The sequence below is a fragment of the Electrophorus electricus genome, chromosome 9, assembly GCF_013358815.1.
Source record: "Electrophorus electricus isolate fEleEle1 chromosome 9, fEleEle1.pri, whole genome shotgun sequence".
NCBI lineage: Eukaryota > Metazoa > Chordata > Actinopteri > Gymnotiformes > Gymnotidae > Electrophorus > Electrophorus electricus.
Genome location: NC_049543.1, coordinates 13,014,212 through 13,032,029, shown reverse-complemented (window position 1 = coordinate 13,032,029; position 17,818 = coordinate 13,014,212). Strand labels below are relative to the sequence as shown.

At 49.0% G+C, this 17,818-nt stretch overlaps 1 protein-coding gene across 3 annotated transcripts in view; it reads left to right on the top strand.

Annotated features, from left to right (window-relative positions):
• Positions 1 to 17,818, top strand: part of LOC113590910 (zeta-sarcoglycan) — a 143,972-nt gene that overhangs the window by 54,598 nt on the left and 71,556 nt on the right. The window contains exon 1 of one of the 3 annotated variants that reach the window (XM_035529570.1): positions 17,289 to 17,306. The exons of the other annotated variants lie outside the window; for them this stretch is intronic. Coding sequence (XP_035385463.1) covers positions 17,304 to 17,306 — 3 coding nt within the window. The 5' untranslated portion in view covers positions 17,289 to 17,303. Of the gene's footprint in view, positions 1 to 17,288; positions 17,307 to 17,818 lie in introns of those variants that run through there. 3 annotated transcript variants of the gene reach the window in all.

Genomic DNA, 17,818 nt, shown 5'->3' with positions numbered 1-17,818 from the left:
TGTACATAACACTACTGTACAGATGTATGTAACACTACACTACTGTACAGATGTTATGTAACACTACACTACTGTACAGATGTTATGTACATAACACTACACTACTGTACAGATGTATGTAACACTACACTACTGTACAGATGTATGTAACACTACACTACACTACTGTACAGATGTATGTAGCACTACACTACTGTACAGATGTATGTAACACTACGCTACTGTACAGATGTATGTAGCACTACACTACTGTATAGATGTAATGTAACACTACGCTACTGTACAGATGTATGTAACACTACACTACTGTATAGATGTAATGTAACACTACACTACTGTACAGATGTATGTAACACTACACTACTGTACAGATGTTATGTAACACTACACTACTGTACAGATGTTATGTACATAACACTACACTACTGTACAGATGTATGTAACACTACACTACACTACTGTACAGATGTATGTAGCACTACACTACTGTACAGATGTATGTAACACTACGCTACTGTACAGATGTATGTAGCACTACACTACTGTATAGATGTAATGTAACACTACGCTACTGTACAGATGTATGTAACACTACACTACTGTATAGATGTAATGTAACACTACACTACTGTACAGATGTATGTAACACTACGCTACTGTACAGATGTTATGTAACATTACACTACTGTATAGATGTATGTAACACTACGCTACTGTACAGATGTAATGTAACACTACGCTACTGTACAGATGTATGTAACACTACACTACTGTACAGATGTATGTAACACTACACTCTTGAAGATTGCACTGTAACTGCACCCTCCTCCTCTCCCTCTCTTTGTGTTTGTGTGTGTGTGTGTGTGTGTGTGTGTGTGTGTGTGTGTGTGTGTGTGTGCACAACAAAAAGCATAATTTATTTTTTTTTAGAAAAACAGTATTAATAAATATGGCTTAATATGGCTCTTTGCATTCTGGGAAATGTCTTGTTAGCCTTTCCTTTTGCCCCTCCCATCCACCAGCCCCATGTCTGTGTCAAGCCACACCCCCTCAGTCCTGGTTGGTGCTGCGAGGGACATCCAGCGACTTCATCGTCTTGTTATGGGGGACGCATCTTCCCAGACCTCGCCTCCTCTGATTGGCTGGACCCACCTGGTGGGAGGTCCGTTTTGGCCCTTGTGTGCGCAGCGTTACGGCGAGGGGAGGCTGATTATTCTTGCTAATTGCTTTGCTGCTGCGCTGTGGGTTTGCGTGGTGTCACGAGGGAAAGCGCGGCGAGCCCCCTCTGACAGAGCTGCTGATTACCAACACAGTGCATGCAGACACTGTGCTGTCACAGTCAGGAGCGTCGTGAACTAGCAAACTTGCAAACTTGGGCAGATAGGGTGTGTATGCGTGTGTGCGTATGGGGAAGAGACCCTTAACTTCATATTCATTGTTGGTAATGCAAAAATAACACATTGTGGTATTTTCCAGTGATGTTGCTGTATTAGTGTTGAGGCTGGAGCTCTTGGGTAAACCCTCCAGACGACGGGCTAAAGACCAGCCTGCGTTCGTTTGACCGCAGACGGTTCTGACTTTGGATCACGTACGCGCGGCACGTCGTCACGCGTACATTCCATCATCTGAAGCAAAACCACACTGGACCTGCTGGAGGCTCATTTACATATTTACAGGAACATGTAGGAGGCTCATTTGCATGAGCATGTTGGAGGCTCATTTATATATATACATGAGCACATGCTACAATACACTACACACTACAATATGTAATTCTACAGAGATACACTACACAATACTACATGGGGGGACATGATTCTAACATTGAGCTGGGGGTTGCGGGGGGTCGTGACCCTAACGTTGAGTTGTGGGTCCCGGGGGACGTTTTCCTGATGTCGCAATGCACATTGGTCTCCAGGTCCAAGAGAGACTCTCAGACAACAGGCAGATCACGGACTCTCCCTCAAATGAAGGACTGTGAGAGTGTGAGGAACATGAGGAAGAGGAGAGATTATGCTGTTATGGCAGTTTTAAAAACTTTTTTGTGCACGTGTGTGCGTGCATGCGTCCTGCACGTGTGTGCGTGCATGCGTCCTGCACGTGTGTGCGTGCATGCGTCCTGCACGTGTGTGCGTGCATGCGTCCTGCACGTGTGTGTGGGTGTGGATGTGTGCGTGTGTGTGTGTGTGTGGGTGTGTTTACTGGGATGTGACTAATGGGTGTGTTAACGGAGAGCTTGTCTGTGCTAATGAACTGAATGCTGGAGAAGATATCAGTAGTTATCAGGCTGTGTGTGTGTGTGTGTGTGTGTGTGTGTGTGTGTGTGTGTATGAGAGGTGCATGTTTATTCAAATGTGGACTTTCCAAATTAAAACGTTAAACAGTAAAATCCAGACTCCTAATGGGCTTGAGTGGAGGTAGATGGAGGTAGGTGGAGGTGAGTCTGAATGGGTGTAGGTGTGTGAGAGTGTGTAGGTGTATGTAGGTAGGTAGTATGGACAGTGTATGTGGCAGTGTGTGTAGGTGTGTATTAGGGTGGTGTGTGTATATATACAGTATCTACCCTGTACATACTGTAATGTGTGTATCTATACTGTATATATACAGTATATGCTGTGTACAGTGTATATATATACTGTAATGTGTGTATGTATACTGTATATATACAGTATTTATCCTTTACACTGTATATATATTGTAATGCATCAAGTACCCGTATCAACACAGCAGCACAGACAGGTGTACCTGGCCCAAGTACCCGTAACCATGTGAATGCAGTTGGGTTTTGTTGTCTGCCTCTGCCTAACTGGGGTATGTGTAATGACTGTGTCAGTACTGACAACGCTAACTTTGCAAGCGCTCTCCATTCACCGGTTGGAAGATTCTTCCAGCTGGTCCAGATCGAACTCCGTCACGCTTGCCGTGGAACAGAGCTTTTATTTATTTATTTAATTACTCCGCCGGTAATGATCCGTCACCATGAGGGAAAAGCTAATAGCTCAGGGAGAGATAGGGAGAAGAGAGAGAGACAGAGAGAGAAAAAGAGAAAAATGATAGTGAGAGAATGAACAGAGAGTGTAGAATCCTGCAGTTTTCCTGATTCCATCTTGATTGGCAGTTGATCATTAGTTTCCCGTTTTCCTCCCTGGTCATTTGCATAATGACTCCAGCATTGGCAGATGTTGGCAGAGCTGCAGGTTGGAACCGTGGAGGTAACAGTCGACACCGGGCTCCTGATGGGAAGAGCCTTTCACTTTTGTGTTGGCAGTAAAACAAAAGGGAGGGGGGTGTATGTGGGTGTGTGTGTGTGTGTGTGTGTGTGTGTGTGTCCTGTGATCTAAATTCCAAACTGACAGTGTAAGAGGTTGGTGTGTTTATATGGGTGTTTTTTAGGTTTGTGTGTGTATGTGTTCAGTAAATTGCATGTGTGTGTATGTACGTGTGTGTGTGCGTGTGCGCATGTGTGAAGGAGAACGTTTATGGTCAGTAATGAAGTGGGTTTAACTCCCGTAGAACTCATAAACCATGTGACCTAACCTCATAAACCATGTGACCTAACCTCATTTATTTCGCCACATTCCACTTAATCAAAGTTTAAGATTGGTGCTTCCTTAGGTTGTAGCTGCACCACCGCCTGCATGGAGGAGCAGAACCACAGTCCCACCATGCAGGGTTTAGCCCAGCCATGCGGGGATTAGCCCAGCCATCCAGGGTTTAGCCCAGCCATGCGGGGATTAGCCCAGCCATGCGGGGATTTAGCCCAGCCATGTGGGGTGTGGTCCCATGTTGCAGGATGTGGTCCCATGTTGCAGGATGTGGTCCCATGTTGCAGGATATGGTCCCATGTTGCAGGATATGGTCCCATGTTGCAGGATATGGTCCCATGTTGCAGGATATGGTCCTGTGTTCCAGGGCTTGGTCCCATGTTCCAGGGCTAATCGTGGCCCTGTTCTGGTGAGGTGCTATTGAGGAACCTGTTGTGAGTTGCACTTGGCAGAAAAGGGGTGTGTGCCACTCACAAACTGAAACTCGTAGCCAATCCATTTGTCCTTAGCAGGAAGTGTGAAACGTGGGTCAGACCAAAGACTGCATGTAAACGCCTTAATATTCAGAAGTACTGCAAAGGCGCCTCCTCACCAATGTTGCACATTTGTTGGATGAGCATACTAATATCACACTGCTGCCTTTGTGTGGTGTTTATTGGATGTGTGGTGTTTAATGTGCGTGTGGTGTTTAGTGTGTATAACGTGAATGGTGTTTAAACAGCATGTGGTGTATAACATGCATGTGGTGTTTAACATGATTGTGGTGTTTACAGGGTGTGTGGTTAACATGCGTGTGGTGTGTAAAGGGTGCATGGTGTTTAAAGGGCGTGTGGTATTTAGAGTGTTGTTTAACATGGATGGTGTTTAAAGGTCATGTGGTGTTTAGTGTGGTGTTTAAAGGGCATGTGGTGTTTGATTTGCGTGTCTTGTTTAAAGGGCATACATGCCACTGTCTCCTCTGTCTGTTAGCCCATCTCAACAGAAGCTCATCTTGACTGATCAAGAACAGATACCCTCAATGTGTGTGTTTACACTGCGGTCTGCTTCTTTACTGTGTGGGACTGAGCAGCTTTGCCCTAGAGCATCACCCCTGGTCTGAGGTCAAAGTATGCGGTTTCCAGGGAACGGTGGTGCATGGAGACATGCACATGGAGCAGCATAGACTGGATGGAGCCACGGCGTGCTAGCCGTGACGTTTCCATGTCTGTGGCCCAGTCCCGTGGCTAAAGGCAGAGGCGTGCTGGATCCTGATTGTATCCATGATTGTATCTGTGAATAATCCAGACAGTATCCGTGTTTTGGGGAGCGGCCTGTTTTGGGGCATCCAGGCTACTGTGGTGGTAGTGTTGATGCGGAACATCGGGATGGTGTCACGGGTGTGTGATGCTGATGCTGCCGTGTTACTTGCGGATGGGTGAAACCGGAAACACTTCCAGGAAGACTCAGACTCCAGGAAGTTCTTTATTTCTGATCAGATCTGGCTTTTCTGAAACCAGGCAGAGTCACGGATTGGAAGGTTTGACCCCTGACCCTCAGAACACCCTTCCAAATGAAATAGTTGTGGGAGAGTAACCGAAATCGCACTTTGGAGCGACGTGAACTGCACCTTTATTATTCACTATTATTCATTACTCACAGCTGTGTGTGTGTGTGTGTGTGTGTGTGTGTGTGTGTGTGTGTGTGTGTGTGTGAGAGAGAGAGAGAGAGAGAGGCAGACAGCAGGGGCAGAACAGTGCAGACAGACAGACAGACACATTTATTTGCAGAGATTTGTTTCTGCCTTTGTCTGTTTACTTCAGAGTGTTAGATGTTTCATGACAGTGGGGGAGAAATGAGTTATTAATGAATATTAATTAGTTATTATTAATGAGTTATTTTTTACATTTGAATTTTGTTTTATTTGCCCTTATTGTCATAGTTCCCTTGGTTTTTATATCTCCTGAACATGTTGAGGCTAATGATGTTTTCATCACGGTTTTGCTTTTTATACATGCACACATGCACGTGCGCGTGCACACACACACACACACACACACACACACACACACACACACACACACACACACACACACACACACTCTCTCACACACACACACACACACACACACACACACACACTTCTATGTGTAGTTCTCCTCTGCATGGTTTAGTGCTGCCCTCTGACACATCTGCTGGGTGGTGCACGAGTGGGTGGGTGTGTGGGCGGATGTGCTGTTGGATGTGCGGGTGGAGGTGTGGGTGGAGGAGTGGGGCTGCAGCAGTTATGCGTTATGACTGGATTGGAAGGTTACGTGTGTGGTTTGAGTCTGAGGTGATGGGTGACGGGTCTGAGTTAGCGTGCCCAGGTGAGCACAGACCTGGGGATGTGTGGGTGTGTGTGGGTGTGGGTGTGCGTGTGGGTGTGGGTGTGTGATAGACAGGCCTGAGCCTCTGTATTGGTCCAGTACGGCAGTGTATCCCAGAATGCAGTGGGAGAGACTGTTAGCAGCCTGGCCTGCCTTCCACTTCACATACCCTTTGGCACTTATGCTGTCATGATCTGAGCAGTGTGGGTGTGTGTGTGTGTGTGTGTGGGTGTGTGGGTGTGTGTCTGTCTCCCAGCTGTTCCCGGTAGTTCTAGTGCTGCTTTACCCAGTATCCACTTGAGAGCTCACACATCGGCCTCGGTAACAACACGTTACAGCGAACTGACGTGATCGATAACGCGTTTAAAAACCGCCGGGGAATTCACCTTTTTGAGTGACAGACTACGACGGCATATAGGATGGCCTGAAGGTCTGTTTTCTGTATTTTTTCTCCTAGCCAGGCCACTGAGCGGTATATGTCCCAATATTGCCCCGCGTGTCTCGTCCAGGGTCATCATCGTATTGTTAAAAACGACTAAATTCTCTCAACTTGCCTTATTGGTGATGAATGCAGTTTACGCTTCATCACACAGTCCGTTGCCATGACATCGGGCCACTTTCACTTCTCTGTGGCATTTTTTGTTTCCAAATGCAACGTACATGGTGAATTGTGGGTGACGACGGGACGGGCCCGAGCGAGGGACCGGACACGACGGGACGGGCCCGAGCGAGGGACCGGACACGACGGGACGGGACGGGACCGAGCGAGGGACCGGACACGACGGGACGGGACGGGACCGAGCGAGGGACCGGACACGACGGGACGGGACCGAGCGAGGGACCGGACACGACGGGACGGGCCCGAGCGAGGGACCGGACACGACGGGACGGGCCCGAGCGAGGGACCGGACACGACGGGACGGGCTTCAGTGGCGTGACGACTGAGAAATGTATCTTACTACGGCTGTGTCCTTGTCTGTCACACACACACACACACACACACACACACACACCCAAACACACACACCCACCCAAGCACACACACACACCCAAACACACATGCATAGACACTCACACACACACACACACACACACACACACACACACACACACACCCAAACACACACACCCACCCAAACACACATGCATAGACACTCACACACACACACACACACACACACCCACCCAAACACACACACCCACCCAAACACACACACCCACCCAAACACACATGCATAGACACTCACACACACACACACACACACACAAACACACCCAAACACACATGCATAGACACTCACACACACACCCAAACACACATGCATAGACACTCACACATACACACACACACACACACACACAATGACGTGTTTCTCTTCACCTGAGATACTGCTCTTCCCGGGAGCAGCTGCATGTCTGTAGCACGCCTGGATATCCACGTGCCATGTTCATCACACGGTGTCCCTCAGCTCTCAGGCCCTGGACAGCCACGTGCGCCACATCACTCTTCTCACAACCGGGGTAACCACGTGCCCCTTGTCATCATGCTTCTCACGCCCAGGACAACCATGTGCACCACGTCACGCCCAGTGTAACCACATTTGCCACCTCAGTGCACACACCTCACGCCCGGGGTATCCACGTGTGGCACGTCATCACGCCTCTCACGCCAGGGAGTAACCATATGTGCTGCGTCATGACTCCTCTCATGCCTGGGGTAACCACGTGCGCCGCCCCAGCGTCACACGCAGGGGCAGGACCCCACAGACGGTGTAGTCTGAGGGGTGAACTGCTGTAGGTATCCCCGCCCGACTGGAGGCTACAGAGCTGTTGGAGCGGCTTTCTCCTCCGTTGGCCCCCAGACGCCACGGCTATTCTGCAACCCGTCCGGAGACCTTTTATTCACGTGGTTTTCGAGTCAAGTCTGCACTGGGGCACAGTCACGTCCTGTTAGACGACAGACCCAGGATCAGCGAGGCCACCAGTACAATTTGTCTGATTAAGCACGCAGAGTTTACACAGATTCTAGATATGTGAAAATGCCTTTTATAATAACAACAATTGTTAAGACACACAAATCCATGTACTTATTTAATGACCAGAATAAAGAGAATAATGTTACATCCTTTCTATTCTTCTTAAGAAGAAACTGCTGAATTTACGGGAAGCGTGTTAGTTTCATTTATTTTAATTTATTTAGTAGTGTTATGCAGGTATGTATTTATTTTTCCCTCAGGCGTGAGGTGGGGGGGGTATGGGGCCCAGTGGGTGGCCCGACCCATAATGCACTGGGGAAAGCTTCAGTAATGGATTCCTTAAGCACGTTAATGACTCAGAGAGTTGAGTGGAGAGAGAGAGAGAGAGAGAGAGAGAGAGAGAGAGAGAGAGAGAGAGAGAGAGGACGAAAAAGAAAGCACGCTCTTTAGACGCGTTTGTATCGTAGTCCCTCGTTCCGTTCGCCCACTGAGTGCAGCCTTCTCCAGTCCTGTTACGGAGGCCGTACTCCACTTCCTACGGCATCACGGAGAACGCCACCATCTCGGTGCGGGCATCAGTTATCAAGGACAGCAAATCAGTGCATTGATAGTGTCACGCCGCGTACTGAAATGTCGAGAAAGGCTCTCCCCCCAGTCCTGTTCTTTTCTCCTCCTCTTTTCTCCTCCTTTCCTCTGTCCCTCCCATATTGATTTGCCGTTTTTGTCTAATTGCTCTCTGGACAGGAAGACGATAAACTGCACACGCTCCCAGAGATCACCTCCTCCACATGCACACGCATGCGCACACACACACGTGCTCACGGAGTTCAGCTCCTCCACATACGCATACATACACACACACGCGCACACACATAGGTGTACACACACTCATGCTCATGGAGATCACCACATCCACACACACACGCACGCACGCATGCGCACACACACGCTCATGGAGATCACCTCCTCCATATACACATACATACACACACTCGCACTCAGAGAGATCACCTCCCCCACATCCTTGTAAAGAACTACAGCCTTTAAAGCCTTGCTCAGAACACTCACACACACACGCACACACGCTCACACGCACACACACACACACACACGCTCACACACACACACACACACATACATACACACACACACACGCTCACACACACACACACATACATACACACACACACACACACACGCTCACACACGCACACAAACACATACACACACGCGCGCGCACACACACACACACACACACACACACACACACACACACGTGCACAGTCCATCTCATTATGCCGCTGTCCTTGAGTGGAACAGAGTTTGCTAAGTTCTGTTAGATTTGAATAATATCTGCATCTCCAGTCTCCAGTTCTGGCCACCGATGAAAAAGATGAATTTTGTTTCATCACGTTAGATTTGTGATGGAGCACGAGGGCAGCGGAGGGAGACACACAGATCCGGGTCGAACCACTGAGTCAATCAAAAAAACAGCAAAGCTTTGGGGCACATCTAGAAGGTGGAGCGTTATGGATCAAAGGCCTCGTTTGGGCCAGCGGGACGGGACACTGTCCGACCGCAGGTGGCTGCCGGGAGTTCGGCCGTGGCAGGAACGCCTGTGGCTTTTAAGGAGGGCAAGCTTCACTGGGGCGCGGGACCATGCGGGACGCGATCCCGCCCCTCCCTCTGATCTGGTTGAGATCGTTTTGTCACAGAAGGGCTCGGAGACGAGTGGCCGTGGTTTGAAATGGGTGAGGTCGGCATGGCAACGCTCTCGCTCTCTCGTTATCTCTCCATTTCTCGTTATGTCTCCTTATGTCTCGCTGTTCTGCTCCATGCATACAGAGGGGAGGGGCTCCGTCATTGGTGGACATCGGTGTACCGGCACTTGGAAAGTGGCCCCCTGAGACGCCAGCCCGGAAGACCAATCATAAGCAGGGTGGGCGGAGTCGACGTGTATCTCTCCTCCCACTGGTCTCCTGCTCAGGCAGTTGAACAGTAAAGGTTCATTAATATGGTTACACAAATCTACAAGTCACCTACCTGTCAGCAACGAGGCTACAGTGTATGAACAAGCATTTGAGCCGAGACGTTATGAATCTCCTCACAGCCGACACGCTCACCCTGACAACAGCGCCGCGTCACGTTAACACAGACGCACATTCATGTGTTCCACCCCAGGATATGTACAAAATCGTCCTCCAATGGAAAAAAGAAAAACAACCAAAAAACAACCACAAGCAAACCAAAACTACCAGCTTGACAGGGGACAGGGGTCTTGAACATTTAAAGCCAAAAGAAAACTTTTGTGTAAAACTGAGTGTAAACTGATAATCATCTAATTAATCACTTTCCAAACATCCGTATTACACATAGCTGGTACACCTGTAACTGGAGTACACCTGTACACCTGTAACTGGAGTACACCTGTAACTGGAGTACACCTGTGCCCCTGTAACTGGAGTACACCTGTAAGTGTTAGCATAGTGAATTCTGAGTGTGATGCTAATAAAACTGCTAGATTTAGCATGCAGTCACTGTTAGCCAAAAGAGATACTGTAACTCTTTCCCTACTTCTTTCCTGCTTCCTTCTCTCTCTCGCTCTCTCTCTCTCTCTCTCTCTCTGTGTTTATATTTCTGGTGCAGGTCTGAGCGTTAGCCCCTTATCACATAGCCGCGAGGCCCAATGTCTTACCACACAGCAGCAATCCCAGAAATCTCGGACCATAATGAGGGGCCTAATTTAATGCAAGCTCATTGGCTGTGTACAGTGGAAGGGGTGGAGCGAACCACTGTGCGTGGGGTGGGGGGGGGGTACGGGTGTCGCAGAGTTAAACAAGAAAGTAAGATAAAAACATACGCTTCCCATTAATATCTCTTCATCTGGTGGAGTTACCATAGTGATAGCCGACTCTGGCCACAAATGGGCACGGAGGTGAAGCCTGAATAGAGAACATCCCATAATCGAAAACACATCAAGAAGCCCCTGCTGCTTTCTTTAACTTTAATTGGAACTTTGTTCATCCAGAGAGAGAGAGAGAGAGAGAGAGAGAGAGACGAGGCAGGGAGAGAGAGAGAGAGTGAGAGAGAGAGACAAGAGGGAGGGAGAGAGAGAGAGAGAGAGTGAGAGAGAGAGACAAGAGGGAGGGAGAGAGAGAGAGCGAGAGAGACAAGAGTGAGGGAGAGAGAGACAAGAGAGAGAGAGAGAGAAGAGGGAGGGAGAGAGAGAGAGAGGAACAAGAGGGAGAGAGAGAGAGACAAGAGGGAGGGAGAGAGAGCGAGAGAGACGAGGGAGGGAAAGAGAGAGAGAGAGAGACAAGAGAGAGAGAGAAGAGGGAGGGAGAGAGAGAGAGAGGAACAAGAGGGAGAGAGAGAGAGACAAGAGGGAGGGAGAGAGAGCGAGAGAGACGAGGGAGGGAAAGAGAGAGAGAGAGACAAGAGGGAGAGAGAGAGAGAGAGGGATGAGAGGGAGGGAGAGAGAGAGAGAGGGATGAGAGGGAGGGAGAAGGAGAGTGTAGGTTGGAATCAAAGAGATAAAGAGGGGTGGAGCTAAGGGGGGCGGAGCTAAAGGGTTTAAGAGAAATAAGTAAGCCAGCAAAGACATTGGCAGAAGATTTCTAACGCTGTAACGTATTACTGAGATACGGCTGGCCGAGTTCTGCGCTACGAGGTTTTTGCTGGGGTCCATCCCGCCGACCGCTAACGGCTGGTGGGTTGTTATCGCAAAGCGCTGACTGGAACCCAGATGCTGAACGGGGACCAGCGGCCGCCGGAGTTCTGCAGATCGGAAACGGTGGATGTCTTGGCGGACAGCGAGGCGGGACGTGGCACGGAATGACGGCCCTGGCGCAAACGCCTTCCATCTCCCTCGCGACATCGGCGACCCCTGACCCGACCTTGAGCGACGCGGCCCTGTGAGAGCCCCTCTGCGCCGGCATGGGTGGAGCTTGTCGGCCTCGCACCCGGCTGCCACGGCGATCTGGGCGCAGGCGCGCTCCCATAAATCTCGGAAGCGCATCGATTTTCGGAGCAGTTTCACTAAGACGAGCCGCAGAAGACGCGTCACTCTCGGGCTGTGATTAAGGGTCTGCTAGATTAAAACACAGACCTCTCTCTCTCTCTCTCTCTCTCTCTATCTCTCCATCTCCCCTCCCTCTCTGTCTCTCCCTCTCTCTCCCGTTTCCTCCTTCTCTCCCTCTGTCTCGTGTTCGTGTAGGGGGTTCATGCTTATTTGAAGGGTGTGTAGGAGTTGTATTTTCCTGGTGCCCAACCGAGCAGCTCATCACAGACAAGCGAACCTCTTACCCCATGACACCCCCCTCCCCTCTCTCTCTCTCTCTCTCTCTCTCTCTCTCCTGCTACACCAGACCCACCCCGAGCTGTGTGAATCTCATTCCACAGGTGTCTCGCCGAGCCAAACGTGCACGAACAGGGGCGCGCACGTGCACGAGCGCGTGTTTTACGTGCCGACAGTCAACACGTACGCGCTCCTCCGCCTCCCGAGCTTCACCGCTACCACAACGCCACCGCGATGATGTCACCTGCGTTGCCGTAGCAGATCTCCACGGCGACCTGGCTTTGAACCAGTCTGCCTCCCCACCGGTCTGGCTCCGAGCCGGTCCGGAAACGCAGCGCAAACGACTTTTCTAATTAACGCTGCTGTAATTAATTCGTGTTTGGTGGGTTTATGTAACCCTCCAGCCCCCCCGACGCCCCATACGCGTCCGTTAACGTCAGGTCACCGCCTGCCGGCGGGACGTTGCTCGCCTCGCTAATTAATCCCGGCGCGCCTCCTCCGTGTAGGACTGCCGTCCGCTTTCGGCCAATCGTACGCGCCCATAAAAGCAGAGGGAGTGCATTTGCGTGGCGCCGTTTCCGCTGGGGGGCCAGGGCAGAGAGCGGGGGCGGAGCTTAGTACCCAGAACAGAAGCCGTGGCCACGGAGCTGGAGCTAAACACCACAGCAGATGGTCAGTGTTTTTAATCACCACCCTGAGACCCCCCTGTCTCTTCCTCTTTCTCTCCTCCCTTCTCACTCTTCTAGCACTCCTTTTCTCTCCACCTGTCCCCCTCCATCTTCCAGCCTGGTTCTAATCCTCTGCTATGCCTAGTTTTGGTTCCCTTCTCTCTTCCACTGGACGTGTGTGTCTGCCGGACTGTCAGAGACCGACGTACGTCTTTACGGGTCGTTAGTAGCATCCTACACCATCTCCACACTGTCAACGGCTGCGCTTAGTGACGTCGGAAGTGAGAGGCCCCTACTCCCATTCCCGACCCAAGAGTGTCCGGCCGTTTCCGCGGGGTTTGAGCCTCAGCTTGAGCCGCAGAAGCGCGGGATGAGAAGCCACAGACCCGCCTTAGTTCCCCTGTGCATCCTATGCTCACTGTACACCGGGGCCTCGCTGTTACTGTGTTCACTGGTGCCGTGTTACACGGCTGACATCCAGGTGTGTCTGGTAATTAGCAGCGCTGGCCGGGGGGGGGCGGATCCCTGCTGCTCTGACCCACTCTACGCTGAGCTACGGCGGGTTGCTAACGGACTCATCCGCCCTGCAGCGGTGCAGAACAGGCAGAGAGCCAGCAGCCTTGGTTGGGTCTGAACACCGCGTGAGACAACCGGACGCACACAAGTGAACGAGGCGAAGATCGATAACCGAAAGCAGGGGCCGTGTGAACAAACATACACACATATGGACACACACCCACACAAACATCCACACACACATAGATGTGTACACACACGTGCACACACACACACGCCCACACAGATCCACACGCACGTACACATACATGCGCGCGCATGCACACACACACACACACACAAACTCTGTCTCAACCACAAGCTGGTATGTATTGGATGGCAGCATTAAATATTTGGATTGCAAGAGGTTTTTAAATCCACACATGCAGCTGTCTGTTCTGCAAATAGTTAGCGGTGTGTGTGTGTGTGTGTGTATTTGTGCAGAGGTGAGTACATTAGCCAAAAACAGGACTTAAGTAAACTTAAGTAAATATTGTTACTTTAAAATAATAATTACTCCAGTAGAAGTAAAAGTCATGTAAAGTGTTACTTAAGTAAAAATAAGAAACTGTCTAGTCAACTCCAGTTACATCAGCCACCTGTCACTCCAACCAGCTCCACCAATCACAGCCTCCGTCTGTTCCTGGTTAATCCCGTCTACATAAACCGTCGTGCCTGTCGCTACGTATTGCCATGACGCCGTACACATCGTTCCACCTGTTTCGTCTCCTGATTTCTTCACAGTTCCCACTCTGGACTGGTGGCCTATGTGGACTGTTTGCCGGTTCTGTACGGTGCGGACATCTTGTGTGTCTCCGCGCGGCGACCTGCTTCTGTTTCTTGACGCCGACTTTGGGTTCCTCCCTCTCGAAATAAACCTGACCTGACTGAGTTTCTCTGAGAGCGTCTGACTTCTGTTATGCTGGAGTCGTTTAATAACACAGGGACGACAACAGAGACCGTATAGAAGTTTTCTGTATTTTGCATTCGAATTTGCATGTTTAGTTTTTTTTTACTGACAACAGTTAAATTCTGAGTGTTACATTTCCATAAATTAAGCAGTCACTACACACAAATTATGTTCAAACCAGTATCTGCAATGGCCAGGTGTGTGACGTTCACCTACATTAGGCCTCAGAAACATCCCTCTTCAGTGTCCAGCAATGTCTGCCAACATACACGCACTCCACTTTCCTTGGTACTACTCTTCCGTACCATCCATAATGAAGAGCCTCAATACTGAAACATCAACATCAAAAATACTGGTGACAGAGAAATTCCAAAAACATTTAGGATACAAAAATACATGAGACATCAAAAACAGAACCTCCTCGCAGCCTGATTTAGGTAGCACACACGAAGGGCGGATTGGTTCAGCCAAGTTTCTCTTCAGAGGAGTTCTGCTTGCCATGGTGGCGTCTCCTCAGACACCGTAAAGTCCTCTGAACGCAGCGGGAATACGGCTTGAAGTTCCTGCGGTGGTTGTGATGCTCTGGGTAATTGTCCATGTCCAAGGGATACAAGATCCTGATTTTTCTGATCTGGATGCAATTTGAACTGTGGGATTAGTGTCCTAAATTACTGTGGTATTATCTGGCTAATTTACTGAGATTATAGTTATATGAGTTTTTTTATATCCGATGGACATGGGTCATGTAGGTTAGCGTCGCAGCGGATTTGTTTATCATCCTGTGCCTGACGTAATTTGTGGGAACTTTCTGGAGCTTTTGCCCAAACTAACTGGATGTTTGCGTCACATGTTTACGTTGCCACCGAGCGAGCTATTGGCGGCATGCTAGCTAGCGTTTAGCTATAGCTAAACAGCCGCACCTGTAGAAGGTCAAAGAAATGTCAAAATATAAACTCAGTAACCAACCTCTTCTAACAGTGGAAACGCTTGCTGCTGGAGAAGGTGAATGCGTTCGTTACGCTGCGTTTGGTGACCTTTTCTGTTGCTTTTAGTTTATACATAGATACCCGTTGTTTTTTCTCTTCGAATATTCTTGATGTAAGCAGACTGCTGTACTTTCACATTAATAATCAGCATTAACTGAGAGCACCAAACTCCACACAGATCATAAGCAGTAAAGAATTTTTATGATGTGCCATAGTGGAGAGCTATTGGTTAGTCCCACCTGGAAAATCTTCCTCCTTTGCTGGTCGTTATTGTTGGTTCCTGTTATCTAGTTGGTTAAAGTAGTGAAGTAACACGGCACCACCCTGTGGTTGTCTGTAGGGATCTCAGTGATCTTCTGTAGGGATCTCAGTGATGATCTGTAGGAATCTCAATGGTCTTCTGTAGGGAACTTAGTGGTCATTTGTAGGGATCTCAATGATCTTCTGTAGGTATCTCAGTGATCTTCTGCAAAGATCTCAGTGTGCTTCTGTAGGGATCCAGTGATCTTCTGCAGAGATCTCAGTGTTCTTCTGTAGGGATCTCAGTGGTCTTCTGTAGGGATCTCAGTGGTTTTCTGCAGAGATCTCTGTGTTCTTCTGTAGGGATCTCAGTGGTCTTCTGTAGGGATTTCAGGAACCCTCCACACTGGACAGGGCAGGTCATGGTGACACCAGGACTTAAAAAAAATGCACATGGAATTAAAATTATTTTTAAAACTGTAATCAGGACTGTAGATGAATGTAACAGAGTAAATGTGCAATTTTCACCTTGCAGGTTTAAAACAACACCTAAGAGTGCAGTGTGATTAAAATGCTTAAGTAAAGGTAATGGAGTGAATGTAGTGTGTTTGTGTGTGTGTATATGTGGGTTTATTTGTGTGTATATGTTTGTTTCTGTGTATATATGTATATGTATTTGTGTGTGTGTGTGTATATATGTACATTTGTTTAGTTTTATTGGGACCGTGTCTGATTTAAACCTGTTTGTGATCTCAGACCAGCGAACCGAACACAGAGTGAATCCAGAACCATCTCACCATGTGATTAGTATGCCTGGCACTGAGGTCTGGCCCAGCTGCAGACACATACACACACACGCTCGCGCACGCACACACACACCAGAGCCCTTCTCTCGCCTTTGTGCTCTCTGTGGCCAATCCCAGCAGTTACTAGGGTAACAGCTGGGATCCCACATCCTCTGTGTATGTGTGTGTGTTTGTGTGTGTCATGTGACCTGTACCAGGTGAACCATTAACACTACACTCACACTACAGCCCCCTGCCACACTCTCTGAAGTCCATCACAACCTGTGACATTGCAGTTCAGAAGTGTGTATGTGTGTGTGTTTAAACAACCATTTGAATAGGCATGTTATGATGCAGTAGAGTGTGTTACACAGTATATGTCTAAACCATCCATACAGAACCTACACCTAAAACACTATTTACACCAGATGAGAGAGAGAGTGTGTGTGTGTGTGTGTTCATAAGAATATTTCAGTCTATTGATCTTGTGCAGTTCCATCTACTTTACACTCAGATTTATCTCATCTTGGTGATCTGGCAAACCACAGAGCTAATGAAGGTCTGTCGTGGATCACACATACACACACACACACACACACACACACACATATGCGCGCACACACACAAACACTCACACACACACTTTTCAAAGGATGGATATCAGCCAGATTTTCTTTCAGCCACTCAGTCAGTTTGGCACAGGTCACGTGTGTGTGTGTGTGTGTGTGTGTGTGTGTTTGTGTAAGTGTGTGTGGGTGTGTGTGTTTGTGGTGCGTGTGAATGTATTGTTTGTGAAATACAGCTGTAATAAAAAACCAAAACAATTTAACTTCTTGTTCTCTCATCAACATATTCCCGGTTCTGATGGCCCGTCCTTCTCTCTGGTTCTGGTTGGTGTGTGTTGTGCCTGCTGGTCTTTTCCACCATGCCGTGGCTCCAGGGACGTTCCTGTCTTGTCTGGTGAGCCGGGAGACAGTTTAAACAAGGGGACGATATATGGTGAGACTCCGTGTGCGCAGTAGTTATAAGCCCAGTGTATAAGAGGATACTCACACAATTAGGTCATTTGTTTACAGGGGACACCCCCACTGGCATTGCAAGGTCATTTTCACGAGTTTACAATATATGTAATGTTTCGATAAGTATGAAAAAAAAAAAAGGACCGCTCCAAGCTGGTGTGTGCACACGTGCGGGTGACCGCACACCCCACAGCAGACCCATGCCGGTGTTTACATGGTGTTTTTGGGGTGTTTGCGCAGTGTTTGCACGGTGTTTATGGGGTGTTTGCACGGTGTTTATGGGGTGTTTGCGCAGTGTTTACGTGGTGTTTGTGGGGTGTTTGCACGGTGTTTATGGGGATGTTTACGCGGTGGTTCACTGAGAGTGTCGTCGTGCAAACAGCGCGTCATGAGCGGAGAAGAGGAGAAGCTGGACGGGTTTATCTCAGGTCCCCACGACCCTGTCTGACCCTGTCTGACCCTGTCCGACCCTGTCTGACCCTGTCCGACCCT